At 38.7% G+C, this 16,929-nt stretch overlaps 2 protein-coding genes across 3 annotated transcripts in view; both read left to right on the top strand.

The window, feature by feature from the left end:
- Window positions 1–6,956, top strand: part of bltp3b (bridge-like lipid transfer protein family member 3B) — a 36,137-nt gene extending 29,181 nt beyond the window's left edge. The window contains exons 18-21 of the mRNA XM_079399875.1: window positions 2,026–2,282; window positions 2,597–2,708; window positions 2,930–3,090; window positions 5,127–6,956. Coding sequence (XP_079256001.1) covers window positions 2,026–2,282; window positions 2,597–2,708; window positions 2,930–3,090; window positions 5,127–5,267 — 671 coding nt within the window. The 3' untranslated portion in view covers window positions 5,268–6,956. The remainder of the gene's footprint in view (window positions 1–2,025; window positions 2,283–2,596; window positions 2,709–2,929; window positions 3,091–5,126) is intronic.
- A 2,540-nt stretch (window positions 6,957–9,496) lies between these two features.
- Window positions 9,497–16,929, top strand: part of LOC306858741 (ankyrin repeat and sterile alpha motif domain-containing protein 1B) — a 174,332-nt gene continuing 166,899 nt past the window's right edge. For both annotated transcript variants that reach the window (XM_079399426.1, XM_079399427.1), the window contains exon 1: window positions 9,497–10,067. In XM_079399426.1, the coding sequence (XP_079255552.1) occupies window positions 9,937–10,067 (131 nt within the window). In that variant the 5' untranslated portion in view covers window positions 9,497–9,936. The remainder of the gene's footprint in view (window positions 10,068–16,929) is intronic.

The following is a 16,929-nucleotide window of genomic DNA, read 5'->3' on the forward strand; positions in this document are numbered from 1 at the left end:
ACCAATATTATTCAAATAAACATTATAAATATTCATAAGTTGAAATTCGTAAAAACTATTTTTCAAAGATATTCAAAAAGTCAAGTTCTTTATGCAGAGAATTTGTATTAAACTCTTAGAATTTACAAAAGCACAAGGCACTAAGTTTTTTTGGACATATACCATGATAATACCATGCATGTTCCTTGAAGTGCTTTGGAATACTGCAAATACCACCGAGTATAAATATGATTATCATCAGTATATACTGGCGTACTATGTTAGTATCTGCTACAATCATCTTAGCACTGTAATGCCACAGTACTTTTGTAAGGAGCCATCTTGGTCGCCTATTCTGTCTCCCCATTTCTTTACTCTGTTATATCTCTTATTTAACAGTTCTGCTGAATCAGCATCTGCGTTTGGTGTTTTTCTCTCTATTCTGGGCAGAGGAAGTGAGGATGTTAATGCAGTCTCGGTTTCAGAGCTGCCGCTTCTCGAAAGCAAGAACATGTAGGGCAGCCAGTGAAGTATAGTAGATACCGTGGACTCCTCTGCCACGAGACCCTCTGGGACCGCTGAACTGCGCAGCTCCGATATCATTTGATGTCTCCTTTCTGCCCTCTGCTGTAGGAAATTTCAATGAATTTCAATGAGATTTCTATTCATTACCGCAGGCATTGTTGCGCTGACATTTTGGATTCAATGCATAATTTAAATGCAGGGTTTCAATGTTTTGGATTTGTCTATTTTTAGACCGGTGGCTGTCTCCCGTGTCCTGCTTTGCCGTCTGGTTCCACAGCCTGTGCAGCAGGCCCCAATCATTAGTGATCCATTGGTTTCCTGCATGAATGTGTACACATTCATGTGGCCTCATAGTTCCAAGGCTTATTGCGTTGCATTGAGAAACATGGAGTAACATGGAGTAGATGGTGTTTTCATCATGTGGATCTTCATTACTATCATGTGTACTTTGTATAATGGCATCTATGCTAAAATATAAAGGGGCGTTCATACCGACAGTGATATGCGGTTGGAATGATTCATTATTAATGAGAGCAACAGGACCTATAGTTGAAAAAGTTTAATGGCATGTAAATAATCAGTGATACATTAGGCTATCCAGAAGCAGGAACACTTACTATCGGCATAAAATTTCTTGCTGCCTTCAAGTGCAGCTGATAAGCTTGTATCTTTGAGTTTGTCATTCATTGTTATGACACTGTCTGAAATAATTGATTCTGATTGGTCAGTCGCAGTATTCTGAAGTCTGTTATTCCCTGATTAAGACTGTTGTCATTAGAAAAGCTGTATAAGAGACCACTCCTATCTGAAGCCAGCGCTTCTTTCGTGTCTGTTGTATGTCACACCATGGACTTATCCTCTCATTTTAGCCAAACGCAGCTGGTGCCATCTTTCATCTCCGTTATAGTTATTGATTGTATTGAAAATAAAATTGGAGGACTTCAGTAGTAACACTAATGTATTATTATTTCAGTATTGTTCTTGCCAGGATGATTGTTTTTTACATTACAATCGATTATTAGATAATAAATAGGTATGGATAAGTTTTGTTTTTTTCGTTCTCATTTAAATGTAGATTTTGTTTGAACTAATTCATTCATCTTCCCTTAAAGCCGCTTGCTAGGAACCGTTTCTCTTCATTGAAGTATGGCGTTTAGTGAACTAATAAAATATTTAAACTCAGTAAAATCAATATTTTGTCTAGTTATTGACTTAGTTTATGGCAAGTAGCCTTGTAACTAGTAGACAAGTATACACGCCCCTTATGACATTAGCAGCTTGTGTATCACCTACAATTCTGAGTTTAATACTTGTAAATAAGACTTTGCTTGGTCATGTGCTCGGAAATCATAATTACAGTATATCTCATTTAAAGAACACTTCTGTCAGTGTGAATAAAGCATTTCATGGATCCAAACTAAGAATATTTAAACCAACAGAACATTTATGGCACAAGTCTGTTAGGGAAAATATTAGCACATTACTTAATTTCTGATATTTATCAATCTCTCGCTCTCCCAGGCTCTGGGTCAGGGTCGGACCCCAGCACAGTGTTATTAAATCCAGAGGTGCAGGTGAGGCTTGAAAGCGGCCCAGGAGCTGCGGTTCACTCTCCTCTGGCCGAACAGAACGGCTTCCTGCAGTGCCACCTACAGGCCTTCAGTGCCGACTTCCTCATGGCATCGCTGCGAAACCTCGCTCTCTTCCTGGAGGATGACTCGGCCTCCCAGGTTCTCCCCATGGAGATCACCATCAAAGATACACACGTCAATTTGAAGGTACATTGAGTCATTAGGCATATTTTTGGCCAATGAATCACATTTAAGACGGGAGTTTTTTGGATGTGGGTCTTGCTTTCATGTGTCATGTCCTTGACAAGATTTTGTGTGACAGCAGTAGCTTCTGGTGCTGGGTTATTTCTGAAACCATTGTATATGTAGTATTAACATGATATGGATATTTAATTTTTTTTAAATCATGGTTATCAGCAGTAGCAATGTTTTGGTACATACTATGCGTGATTGTACACAGCTCACGTATTTAACCAGAACCAGCATGTATGTACTAATACATGTATATGTGTTTAAATCAGGATGATGGTCCCCGTGACAATGCGTCTGAGCCCAAGGCCACGCCCATCGCCGTGCATATTCATAATCTTCTTATTCATCGCCAAGATGACGGCTCATTCAGCATCGGAGGAGGTTATTCATGTCCCTTACTTCCTGTTTTTCTCTTCCTGCTACCTCCTTCTCTCCTAAATTATAATTGTTTCTTATATCATAATTTCCCTTCCCTCTGGCACATGCATGCACTCTCTCTTTTACTTTGAAGCTTGCCTCTATTTTGAATTATTTTGAAGTAGGATTGAACCTCAGGAAAGCACGAACTAAACACATCCCTCCCCCTCTCTCCCCTCGGACAGCTGAGCGTGCTGCGGACTCAAAGCTTCAGAAGGCGGGGCCTGTGAATGACAGCAGGCTCAGTTCTGTCCCTGAAGTTCCCGTAGGTGTGGCCAGTGAGCCGAAAGCCACTCAGACTGCACCTCTGTCACCCACAAGCCCCACCCCCTCAAGTAGAGAACAGGTACACAAGGAAAAATTGCGATATGTAATAAATTTTTGCATGATGTAATGCATCACAGGGTACGTCCACATAATGCTGTAAAATTGCAGCTTTATGTGAACGTTTCAGTTTGCGATCTAAATACCCATGATTGTTTGTAAGCCTTTAACGGAGATACAAGAATGCTGTTTGTGACTTGGTTTATTTAAATTTTAAAGGGGTCATATGATGCGATTTCAAGTTTTCCTTTCCCTTTGGAGTGTTACAAGCTGTTCGTGCATAGATAAGATCCCTTACAAAGACTAAAGTCTCAAACCCAAAGAGATATTCTTTATAAAAGTTAAGGCTTGTCCACGCCCTCCTAAAATGGCTCATTTAAACACGCCCCCACATGTCTACGTCACTGTGTGGGAAGATTTGCATAACACCGCCCAAATATATACGCAATGAAAGAAGGTGGAACTATTATTCTCGCTGTAGTATTGTTGCTGCCGCTGGCGCCATATCCTGGAGACGCTGTGTTTCGTTGTGAAAGCGAAAGTACTTTGTTTGGGCTTCCAAAAGAGGACACAACTAGAAATCAGTGGTTAAGTTGTATTTACAACACTGTTCCAGAACAGTTCAACCCAAATATTAGAGTGTGTGCAGCGCATTTTACGGAAGACTATTTCCTGAACCTGGGAGAGTAACATTAGCCTGCAATGCCAGCTGTGCACAAAGGCAGTTTCTATAAAGTGGGGCAATTCCAACTTTGCAAGGACAGTCTGGCACTTCTGACTCGCAGCCTGTAAGTATGTTTTCATATTTAAAGAATTTGCTACTGACTATTCAAACGCGAGTTTTGAGCAGTCTAGAGTAGCGCTTGCTGTTTGCCGTTTCTCCAATCACAAATGCAGACATGGTAATGTTTACGTGGAGCGATGTAACGCGACGTGTAATAATGCAGTATAAGCCATTATCATCAGTAATTATTTCCCCACTGACTGCAACAAATGCCTCATTTATAATGGGTTTTATTGTTTTTGTATTGTTGCGCCAGGACACGGCATCACAATACGGTGAGGGGCGTAACATTTCCGTCACACGCTTGAGGTATTCGTCCAATCACAATGGACTGGATAGCTGGCCAATCAGAGCATGCCTTGCTTCTCAGAACGATGAGCTTTGTAAAAATTGACGTGTTTCAGAAAGGCGGCGCATAAAGGAGCAACAATAATGTATAGTATGTGGAAAATAATGTGTTTTTTGAACCTTAAACCACATAAACGCATTGCATTACACCAAATTCACTAAATAATGTTCTTTTTAGCAAGGTCATATGACCCCTTTAAAGGAATCCTTATGAAAAATTCAACTTTCTATTTTGTTAAAACTAGGTGCTGTGAAAACATACTGTACTATAAAAAAAATTTTACAACTCCAAACTTCCCCGGTCCAAAAATATCTGAAGCCAGAAACCTATAACACTTGCGTGCTGTTACACATCAATAGCCACGTTTCCATTACCCATCCAATTGTGAAAATTGAATTTGCGAATTGAAAATACACCCGATGGAAACACGTCAATTTCTCCAAAAAAATCCCATATATATCGCAAAAACCTTTTTACTGAATTTTCAGGCAATTCGATAAAGGAATATTTTGCAAAACTGTAACGGAAACGTTTTTTCACATGTACAGGTCGCCTGGAGTACGTAAAAAGTCACATGATCATACTTTAATGTACTATAACCTCAAAAAAACACCTCATGTGGCCGCTTACACAAGCATTGACTACACAAGGGGCTTTCCTTGCCATTTAAAGCTTGGATAACCCCTTATTCTGAGGGCCAAAGAAAGTGTATAGAAAATGGTCATAACTAAAACATTTTTATGAAGTTGTTGGCGCAAAAAGCTTGACCAATGTTTGTAAGTGGACCTCATGGAAAATGTCAAGTTATAAAACATATGACCCCTTTAACATCAATTATACAATGGCAATTATCTTTCAAGCAAAGCAGGTTGATAAACAATAAACGCGTTGTGTGCCAAGCTAATGATCTTTTCCGTCCACACAGCTGCTCGTGGAGGAGAATGAATGCTTGAAACTGGAGCTCTCCAAAGCCAAGATGGCGCTAGCGGAAGCCCAGATGGAGAAAGACTCTCTCCAGCATCAAATGAAGACCCTCAAACTCACCAGCGGGGGCAGCAACAGCTAGTGGCAGTGCATGTGTGTGTGCATACAGGACTGACACCTGCCACAGGGGGGCAGCAGAGTGCTTGGAGGGGCCCTGCAGCATAAAAAATCCCAACTCTGCAGCCGAGAAGAGGATGGTATGTGTGCCGTGACGGTGATCTCACCTCGGGATCCAGACTTTGCAATCAGTGGCATCTGCTCTTAAAGAACAGTGTTCTTTACTATAGTATACACACAAAGCTTTAGCATCAGAAAAAATCAAGTGAAAAGACTCTTCAGATAGCCTGTGGAATTTCACAGATGTTTGCTCTCGTTCTGTTTTTATTATTTCTTTCACTTCATTTATTTGCGTGTCAGCGAGCACCCCTTTAAATTATCATGGGAAAGTGTAAAAGGGTGATAAACTTACATTCTCGCTCACTATCTCTCTCTTTCTAATCATTCGTATGCAGTGTAGGAGCACATTCCACCCTTGACCTTTAACCCCAAGACAGTCTTACACAGTGTCAGGGTGTGTGATGTTGAATGTCATATCTTTGGAGGAATGTCTTAAAAAAATGATTTGCACTGTTTCAAACTCTTTTGTTTAACAATAACAAAAAAAAAAAATTAGTGATGAATAAATTTGTGATTATGTATAGTAATTGTGATTACACAAGAATGTTTTGTTAAGTGCGATTGAATTGGTGTAGTCAGAATTTACCTTCATTATGTTAGCGTCTTGAAATGGGAATATGTTTATGTTCACGAACACACTACAGGATTTGCATTGCACGACTTGATTTCTCTTACAATGTGGACAGATTTTGTGTTTTGCAGTGCGACACTTTAATATTAGTTCAGTATTTGCAACTAAACACATTGTCATTCCATGTTTGTCTTTTTATGTGAATGTTTGCACTGCAACAGTCAAAATAGGAGATTAATTATTGATTTGCAGAGGTTGTTTCTGTTAAAATAGCATTCATTCTGAACATGGAATGTTTAACTGATGCTTTGTCACATTGGTGATCTGATTACCAGCATTTATGCACAAAAAAAAAACAAAACAAAAAAAACCGCATGGATGGATGTTGGGTGAAAACCACTCAACTGATGAATGAAATCTAAGGGTTTGTATTAGTTAATTTTTGTTTTTGGCTTTTCTTATTTATGCTTTAACAGAGAAGGGCCTCTTTTCTGATGAAATATGATGGAAAAAAATATTCAAATGTTTTCTTGGTTTTGCTTCACTCTCTCTCCTCCCTTTGTTTTCTTCCGGCTTGGTTTTTCTCTCTACAGCGGCCTCTACAAGTGCCTGTGACTGCACACCTTCTCCAGAGGTCCTGCTTGATTTTTCCCTCACATTTTGTTCTCTAAATGAATGTTTCAATGCTCTTCACAACACAAGCTTCCATCTGGAGAACATTTTTCAGATGTTAGGACTTGAACATGGAGAGCTGGATGGCAAGCACCTGATTGTAGGAAACAAGAAGTTTTCTTATGTAGTACCAGGCCACACCCCTATGCCACATTAGCCCCACCTCAATATGTAATAGACACGCCCATTATAGATGGAGGCCCACCTCTTTAGCACAAATGATGAACAATGATGCTCAATTAAGCACACTTGTGAAATTGTTATTCCTTGTGTCCATCAGAAGCTGCTGAAGTACTGAGACATCTGAAATAAAATGAGGAAATAAAATCTAAAAGGTTTTATTATGAGTATAAGCTCTGATCTTTTTTTATTTAGTTACACAAACTTTAGTTATTAAATGGTGATCCATATGTGTCAGATCCTGTTGGGCTGAAAAATATGCTCTTACTCGATGCTTACCTAGCAATGAAGTTGGCATGAATTTTATTTATTTTACTTAAAATATCATAACTTGGTCTTCCTATGAAACAACATTGGAAGATCATTATCTGTTTCACTCTGATGTGTCATAATACTGAAGAAACTGAGTTTCTTGGTTCTGTTAAACATAAATGAAGATATTTTATAAAATGTGGGTAACCAAACAGTTTATGGTTCCCATTGACTCCCACAGTATGGAAATAAATATGGAAGTCAGTGGGGACCAGCAACTGTTTGGTAGTTTCTGTAAATCCCAAAATTAAAATTTGCTCAAATTTATTTACTCAAACTTGGGTCATCCAAGATTTAGGGATTTTGTTTCTTCATGGGAAGAGATTTGGAGAAATGTAGCATTGCATCACTTGCTCACCAATGGATCCTCTGCCGTGAATGGGTTCCGTCAGAATGAGAGTCCAATCAGCTAAAAACATAACAATAATTCACAAGTACTCCACATGACTCCAGTCCATCAATTAACATATTGTGACGTGAAAACCTGCATGTATGTAAGAAACAAATCCATCAATAAGGCATTTTAACTTTAACTTGTTGCTTCTGGCCTAAATACCACTCCACAATCCATAACACTTGGTCCAGTGCATCATGCTTTTACTTCCACAATGTTTTGACATTTTCTACATGAACTTTTGACTTATGGGGGGATGAATCACTTTTGCTAGGTGCTACTTAAAAGGTAAATCTTTCCCTGGGTTTCCAAAAAAAGGTCTCAGTCTGTGTAATCTCAGTTTGGTTTGGCTTCACCTCCGTACAACCTCAATCTCATGTGGTGCTCTCATGAATTGTAAAGTCAGGCCCACAAGTGTGTGAGTGTGCTCCCATTCTGTGCATTGCCTATTAAGGCAGATGAATACTGGTCTGTTTGCTGCTCTATGGCGGAGTTTATTCCTGGAGTTAGAAACTAAATAGACACTGAACACCCGCTTGTTTTTGTGTGAGTAATGCAGAGAGCTTGCACACAACTGCCTCATAAGATCCGGTTGTTTCTGTCTCTTGGCAAAGCTGAAATCTATTGACTCTGCCCAACACCCAGTTGGCCTGCAGCTGCCTCTCTCTCTCTCTTACAGACACACACACACACACACACCCCCAACAGATCATCTCTTTCATTTCTTGTGTTCCTCCTCCAGTCTTTAGCACTGTTTTATTATCTCTTCAAGACTTCACAGCTGAACGGCACAGGAAGTAATGCAGTGGAGTTGTTAGTGAAGTTGTAAACAAAACCTGAGAAAATCTGCAATCTGTGTTCATTCATATTTCAAAATTATAGCACAGAAAAAATATGATCTCTTAGAAAAAAGTACAGTGGTGGTTCCATGTAAATTATGGAATGAGATTGGGATTTCATGAGTTTTGATGATACTGAATCATTACCAAATTAAGGGACCAGTTTTATAGGCTATTTATAAGGCTTTTCACTGCAAATGAAACTGAAATCTGGTTAATGAAAACATGACATGAAATAAGAATATGACCAGAATAACCTAGGAATATTATTGTGCATGTAAATGCAGTCAGTGGCTGTTTACATGCACATCATGCTCCACAGATTTTAGAATATTCATTTATGCTTGTTATGAGCATATTCTGTATTTATTATGCTGCATTTAATTCTGAGCAGTAATTAATCCTCATTCCTGTCCTTGACAATAGAAAAAAGCACAACGAACTGACATGGCACATCTTGTAATGTTTGTAAAATTTGGTAAAATTCAGGATGGGGCCATCCTTGTTCAGGTTAATGGGTAAAATAATAAAACTGAATATTCAAAATAAGCTCTTTATATGACCCAAATTTTTGTTCTCAGAACATTCTGGGTATATTATGTATGGTTGTAAAAAACAAAGGCTAAAATAAACTATAGGACATTATTATTTAGTTCCCCAAAATGTTAGGGTAACATTCTCTGGGTTTTTATGTATGTATGTTCTACACAAGCCCCCCCCCAATCAAATATTAATGTTAGTGGAATGTTAAATGTTGTTAAATCCAGCAATTTTTCTCCCCCTCTTGCAAAACGGGAATATTGGCTTTATCTTGGCCATTAAACATGTTGAAGCTCACTTTCTTTCCATGTTTATATTCTGATTCATCATCAATATTAATATTATTAATTAGTAATATTCTAAACAAGCAAATAAATAAATAAATACTGAATGAATTACCATGAATTTTGTGCCATGATATTTTTTACATTAATTTTTACATGGCAAACATTGAGTACCATATTACCATCTCTCCACCACAGTAGGATGTAAACGTGTCTTAAAATATGATACGATATCTTCTCCTCGTGCGCCAATGAAATCAAAACAAGGTTACAGTAACCGTGTTTGGTATCCGTGACTCCACGCCCAGCCGGAGCAACTCTCTCCTCTCGTAACGAAAGATTGCCATTTAGGAACAGAAAGAGAGAAACACTGATGCTGGTCCGCCCTGCTGTCAGTACAACGACACACACAAACGGAGAGAGAGAGAGCGAGAGAGAGAGAGAGAGCGAGCGCGCGCGCGCGGAAAACAGCGTGTGTTCGGTGACCGAGAGCGCACTGGAGAGCGGCTGGTGAGTGTGATTTAACCGGCGTCTCCAGGCAACCGGCCGGTCTGGAGGACCACCATCCTCCCGTTCAGCACAGCTGCACCGGGACCGTGTTACAGTAAATATCCGGTGCATCATTCCATCATTGAGCTCCGGTATGGACTAGCGGCTTTATTCATACAGCAGCGCGCGGCGGAGCGTCTGTTTGTCGGTAACATGCCGCAGAAATCCTAAAAGGAAACCTCGCGGTTCAGTCTGTATTGTTTTTGTTCTCGTGGATTAAACTTGTGTCCGGGATGGGGAAGGAGCAGGAGCTGCTGGAAGCGGCGCGGACCGGGAATGTGGGGCTGGTGGAGAAGCTGTTGAGTGGGAAGAAAGGATTGCTGGGCTCGGGCTCTGGCTCCATACCACTGCCTGGGTTACTCAGGTATGAAAACAGACCGTAGCGGACAAGTTTATATATGTGTGTCCGAAATAAAAGGGCTTTTACCGGGAGTCCACCGGTTCCGTGCTGTTTATATCAATAGAGACAGAGGGATTGCAGTTGCTTGAGCAATGCAATACATCACACACACCCACTCTAGGCATCCCCGACCCACTGCGCCCCTCATGCACGGTGCATGGCGTGTCGGGATATATAGGGGTGACCGCTGTGACACATTTAGTTTCAACGTCTGTAACTCAGTGTTTTTGCTTTACACGTCTCAAACTTTGATGTGAAATTTGCATATCTGTCTGAAACAAGTTCAAGCGGTTTAGAAATCCACAACTCGTCCCTAAAGTGTGCGCATTAATGTCAATTACAAGCAGTGCTGTTGTTTGTCATCCTAACATGCTCTCATTGTGAGAAAATTTCACATGTGTGTCTTCTGGAGTTGCAGAGGAGAGCTTTGGTGTCTTGCCAAGACACCAAAGTCTGCAATCAGAAGTCTGAGATTATGGTATTATAGGGATAGTTGACTCACAAATGAAAATTCTGTCATTGTTTACCCAACCTCATGTCGTTCCAAACCTGTATGACTGACTTTCTTTGTGGAACATAAGATAGTTTGAGACATGTCCTAGTGTTCTTGTCTACGAGAACCAAAGTTTTTTATTTACCAACATTTTTAAAAACATCATCTTTTGTGTCCAAGAAGGTCATACAGGTTTGCAAAGATATCAGGGTGTGTAATGTTGAATTGTCATTTTGAATGTAATTTTTCAGATGAACTGTCCCTTTAACTCAAGCATTTCTCATCAAATACTTCCAAGACCAAATGATCTGGGCTGTACAGTACTGTCCACATTCATTTCATAGCTCTGTGTAACGGGGAATCAGATGGGAACGCAATGAGGGGGGGCCCACCATGGTCCTGCTTGTTTGGCCTGGTGGAGGGTGGTGGAGCCCACCCATAAAATTTTGTCCCAGGCCCCATGTAATGACAGCCAACGATTGTCTCATTTATGTCTCCTAAGTCATTTTATAAGAAACATCTGAGACTAAATCGATACATAAAGGTATTTCTTTCAAAAATTAAAAATACAATCATTTACCTTCATGTCATTCCAATCCTGACTTTTATTATTCTGTGGAACACAAAAGAAAATATTTAGTAAAATAGTTTTTTGTCCATGCAATGAAAGTCAGTGTGTTTCAAGATCCATTTTTGAACCCCAGTTGACTTTAATTATATGGGGGAAAAAATCTTCTTCTTCTTCTTCTTTATTTTATTTTATTTTACTCATAAAGCAGTAAAAATCTTGTTTTTTGCTGTTGAATAAATCAGAGGGATGAAATTAGTGAGTTTAAGACAGTGAGAGACTTAAACAATTATGTTTATGAATGAAATATTTTCCATACAAAAGCATAAAGTTCACGTGATGTAAAATAAAAAAATAAAATAAAAAAATAATATCATGGGGAACAAAGGAGTAGCTTAATTCTATAGTGCTAAAAATAAAAACTTAAAGAACCATATTTTTTTTGATTGATTGATTGATTAAATATATTGGCCAATTTCCAGCTATGACAGCTAAGGAAACCTCTGAGCAATAAAATTTCCTTTGGAATTAATTCTAATTAATTAGTTAATGAGGCCTCATAAAAGAAGAAATCTTTCCTTCAGAATAAACTTTAGCACTCTGTAGTGTTCGTAATACAGAACGATTTCTCCTGTACCTAGTGTGTGTTGCTCTGTTCACCCTGCATGATTGATGTGGGACGTTTGATCAGCTGTGCACGCATGTGTTCGCATTTCTCAGGTATATGATTTCAGGAACATGTTCATCTCCACATTAGTATGTAAAGTGACAACTGTGTGGAGCAGAGAGAAGGAAGCGTATGCTTCGGGAATGGCCAGGCAGAGATGGGGGGAAGGGCACCTGGGAACGACATGCCTGCTCGCATCTGTGAGAGTGAGAGGCTGATCGAGCAGAGAAGTGTGCCGCCCGGCTCAGACATCAGCCACCTCGCTGGTTAAAACAGCGAGTACAATCAATGCTGCGTGTGTGCTGCCTGGACAAAAGATCCCTCTGCCTGGTAATAGGGCATTTTTCCAACAGTAACGGCTGACAGAATCTCACCGCTCCTATAATTTAGTGCACAGAAGGCATTGTTCTGTTGTTTTGTGGTCGATCCTTGAGGTTTGTGTGGTTGAAAGGCGGGAAGTGTGTTGTGTTTCTATTTTTCTCTTATTGGGTCAGGACTGTTGGCTGGAGGAATGGGACCGTGCAGTATGGTGGGGGGTCTGGCTCTGTCCATCTGTCCACAGTGCTGGAAGTTGTGCCTTTTTCTCTCTGTGAGCTCTGCAGCGTCACAGTTAGTGAGGAAGCATTGCCCAGGGAGGATTCACATGGCCTTATCTGAAAATGAGGGCGGGTCTATGACAGGTCAAATGTCACTTGAAGAATCGTAGAATGGTCAGCATGTTTAGAATGTTCAGAATGGGAAACTAGCTTCCAGTACTATCTATCTATCTATCTATCTATCTATCTATCTATCTATCTATCTATCTATCTATCTATCTATCTATCTATCTATCTATCTATCTATCTATCTATCTATCTATCTATCTATCTATCTATCTATCAAAATAAAACACAAAAACAAGCAGAACATCAAGAATTTCAGTCAGTATCTTACGAATTTAGTTATTTAATATGATGATAATTATAGGCATATCGTTAATGGCCATTTGAATGCCTGCATATCTCCAGTTATTATCAATGTTAATTCAATTTTGTGTCAAAATGTCTTCTAAATCACTGCTGTAATGACTTCTATTTCTGCAGCTGGGTTTCCATCCAAATGTGAAGTGAATTATTTTAATGTTTTGCTATGTCGGCAAATGTGTTTTCATCTCCCATTGTGTGCATTAACTATTTTTCACACAAGTCAAAAACCACCTCAAGTGAGCGTAAAACTTTTTTGAGTGCATTGCATTGTGGCATACGGTATTCTGTGCAGTGTGCTCTATTGTAAGTTTAAACAGTAATTTTTAAGGATGAACAGTATATCAGTCCCCCATTGGTTATACATTTAGATTACCTTTGCTGTCATCTAGCGATTACTTGAAGTCAATCTTTAAAAACACTGATTTCATAATGCTGTTAAATATAATTTTTAACACATCTCAAAATTAATATCCATTTTTAATACTGGACATTATAATGTTGTGATGCCTCAATTCACTTGTAGCATTTACAGTCACTGATTTCAGTTTTTAGTTTTTATTTAGTTTATATTTTATTCAGAAACAATGTAGAAAATTAATACCTTAATATGGCAAAAATCACTGATGTATCTCTTCAGTTTAATAGCATATTGTTGAGCGCTTTGCATGTTGGGATACAGTATTCCATGCAGTGTGCTCTGTTGTATTCTCCCCGTTTTGGCAAAAGTAGTTGTAGGTCGTTTTAATATTCTATCCTACTGTCAAAATCCCTGTAAGGCAAGTGAGTTTGGAAAAGCCCTGGGCTGCTATTTTCTATGTAGGTAAAAGGCTTACAAATAAAGCATGTTCCAATGACATAGGTTTGTGGCTTTGTCCTCTGACACACATACACTGTTGCACGTGGGACAGGACCCACTGCTTTACGATCAATGTTTTGTGCCCTCATAGTGCTAATGGATTAACCCATCAATAATGACACACTGTTAATGCTGCATTAGGCAGCACAGCACTTGATTTCAACATGACTTCAAATGATACTACATTCATAAGCTCGGTGCTTAATATGATAATGATAAACTAGATTGCGCAGTGATCATTTGTTTCTCTATTAAAGAGCCTGAGTCATGATTTGGACTTGTGAGACAGTAGCTGGATGTATTTTAGGCCTGAATGTTATTTTTTCCCATTCTTTTGCAATCTTATTAAAAGCATAGATACATAAAGCATCAATTACTGGCATTGATTCACCATCATGGACATATTGATGATGATGTTGGTTATGGGAAACAAGATGGGATGATCTCTTTTTGGCTGCCAGTCACTTTGCTGATTGCCTTGTTCTCTAATTTGATTGGTCATTCAGCATGTCAATCATTCTTTGCAGACACACTGCTGGTGTGAAGGCTGTTAGCTTAATTTATGTTGCCATTTAAGATACCTTATTTGATTCTAAGGCAGCACTGCATGTACTCTACACAGATAGGGCAATCCCAGAATGCACTTTTCACAATCTCAGTGAAAATATAAATACAAGATGGCAGATAAGGTGAGAAAAATGTTGACTGAATTCTCATATTTTGTTCAATACTGAAAAAATACTATAAAAAGTTAATTGTGATTATAGAGGTATTGCACTGTTAGCTTAGCAATGTGCTAACACACTAATGCTAATTAACCATGGCTGTATAGTAAATGTGTAGTAACCATGTTTTTTTGCCATGTTTTTTGTATAACCATAGTTTTACTACAAATACCATGGTTAATCTATAGGTAGTGGATCAAAACCATGGTTAATTTGTGGTTACCATGGTTTAACTGTAATTTTTTGGTTTTATTTGTAGCAAAACCATGGTTAATTTTCGTTAGGGGTGGGCCCTCCATTTTTGCTCCCTATGTAGACAGCAAGTCAGCTAACTAACTTTGGAACACAGCTAAAGTTTCTGTCAGTCATACTAGCTATATAAATATTAATATATAAAGTTACTATACAAACTGGCTAACAGCTAAGGCACAAAACACTAATTACAACACTAAAATATAAAACAAATTGACCAGTTATTTGTTGTATGACAAGTCAGCCATCGTGACTTATCCTATACTTGCTACTAATAATATGAAAAGAGCAGTTAGCATCTGTTTTCCATCTTGGCCGGTCTAGGGCAGTCACAGATTCGTCATGTCCCTGCGGTTTATCAAAATAAGCATTCAGCGCCATTATCCCCCGTCTTATCAGGCACAGAAACAGACCGCCGAGCAACACAGACTGCAGTGCCATTGAGCACACCACACATAGTCATGCACACTTCACTGTCAGAGCCGCATACTAAAAACATGGAGCGCTACCAAACCTTCTGGTCTGGAGCGCAGCCGTCAGCTAGTGTGGAGGAGTGTTCTGAGATAGAGAGAAAGAGGGAGGAGGGCGTTTATATATCACCATCCATTAAGAGACGAGTGGACAGGGGAGGAAGGGGTGGCGTATTGGGGTCAAAGTTCAGATTTGTGGGGAATGGAGTGTGTTCTGTTTGTGTGTGCGCGTGTCAAAGAGTGGGTTTGTCTGAGACACATTCTGTCTGCTTCTAAGTGTTCACTTGCGTGTGAGTCTGCATAAATCACAATGTGACGGCGAGTAAAAAAATGACCCTTTCCAAGAAAGTTTCACTTTGCACAGTGACTCAGCATGGGAACCAGACAATTGCAAACTAGACTCGCAGAGCCAGACTTTAAATTATCAGTATGGTCTACTTTGTGGCTTATTTTGGATAAGTATGGCCCACTTAGACAAATGAAATGCTTTGTGACCATCATGTAAAGCAACCAGCCATGTTTTATACTCAGTTTATGTGTTGTTTAGAGAAAATATGAAATTCAATTTACCTCAGTAATTGACTAGTATGTGGTACAGTAGCTCACTCAAATAATGCCACAACAGTTTTGGCAATGATTTGTACAAACAGCACAGATGACCACTATATGTTAACATGAGTTTTTTTTTTTTATTAAAGAAAAAAAAATATTATTTTTAAATCCACTTGTTAGTTCAACCTCAAAAACATTCATTTTCAATTTTGTTTCCCAGTGGACCAAAGTTGGTATTGTTATCTAAAATAAAATTAAACTTCTTTAGCTGAAATAAAGCTAATGAAAAAAAATGAAATAGAAATATTAGATTAAAAAAGCACAGAACAACTTACTAAAACTTACTAAAATTGAAATTGTAAAAAAAAGTAGTATTAAAAAATGAATAGTATATAAATAATAACACTGCATGTACTGATAAATATTTCTATTTTGAATCCAGGAAGTTATTTGTCCAAGCAATCCCATTTGAGTGTAGCTCTTCATTTGCAAGTCTTCATTTGTAAGTTGCTTTGGATAAAAACGTCTGCTATTGTGCATGAATAAATGTATAGGACATGTAAATTTCAGAAAGGTCTTGCTATTTTTGTATGCAGTACGCATCAGGTAATAGGGGAAAGAAGTGTGGGTGTGCTGTCTGAAGTAGAGTAATTCTACATTGGTACTTTTCATGGAAAGTAACATGTTTATTTGTTGCATTAACATGCTAGAAAGGTTCTTCAGTGTTTGAAGCAGATTAGAAAGATGCTGTAGGTTTTTCCTTCACTGTCAAGCTCGATTTACTTCAATACTAATATGATAAGGGAAAGCTCATGTGCACTGCTTGAAGGATGTTCATTCAATTGTGTTTGTCCATTAGTAAAAAATAAATACAAATAAGTAATAGCCATGCTGTTCACCAGCAAAACATGGTTAAGCTAGATAACTTGCATGTTGGAATTGGTTTACCTATGTCAGTGGTTAAGAAGCACAACGGTATTGCATGATGGGAAGCATCTTCCAAAACATGCTCTGGTTTTAGCAGGGAGTGTAACACGTGTTACATATAACATTATCTCATTAACACAATTGTTACTAACATCATTCACAATCAACTCTTTTCACATGTTCAAAAAGAGCTTCACAAATGCATTACATGATGGGAGCCATTATCCTAAACACACTCTTTTTAGGACGGCACAGGACGTAACATGTGTTACATGTACTGTAACGCATCTTATTTACACTTTTAAAAACACATTTCATAGTCTTAACATTCTTTTCATAATAGCATTGCAT

The sequence above is a fragment of the Barbus barbus genome, assembly GCF_936440315.1.
Source record: "Barbus barbus genome assembly, chromosome: 39".
Classification (NCBI taxonomy): domain Eukaryota; kingdom Metazoa; phylum Chordata; class Actinopteri; order Cypriniformes; family Cyprinidae; genus Barbus; species Barbus barbus.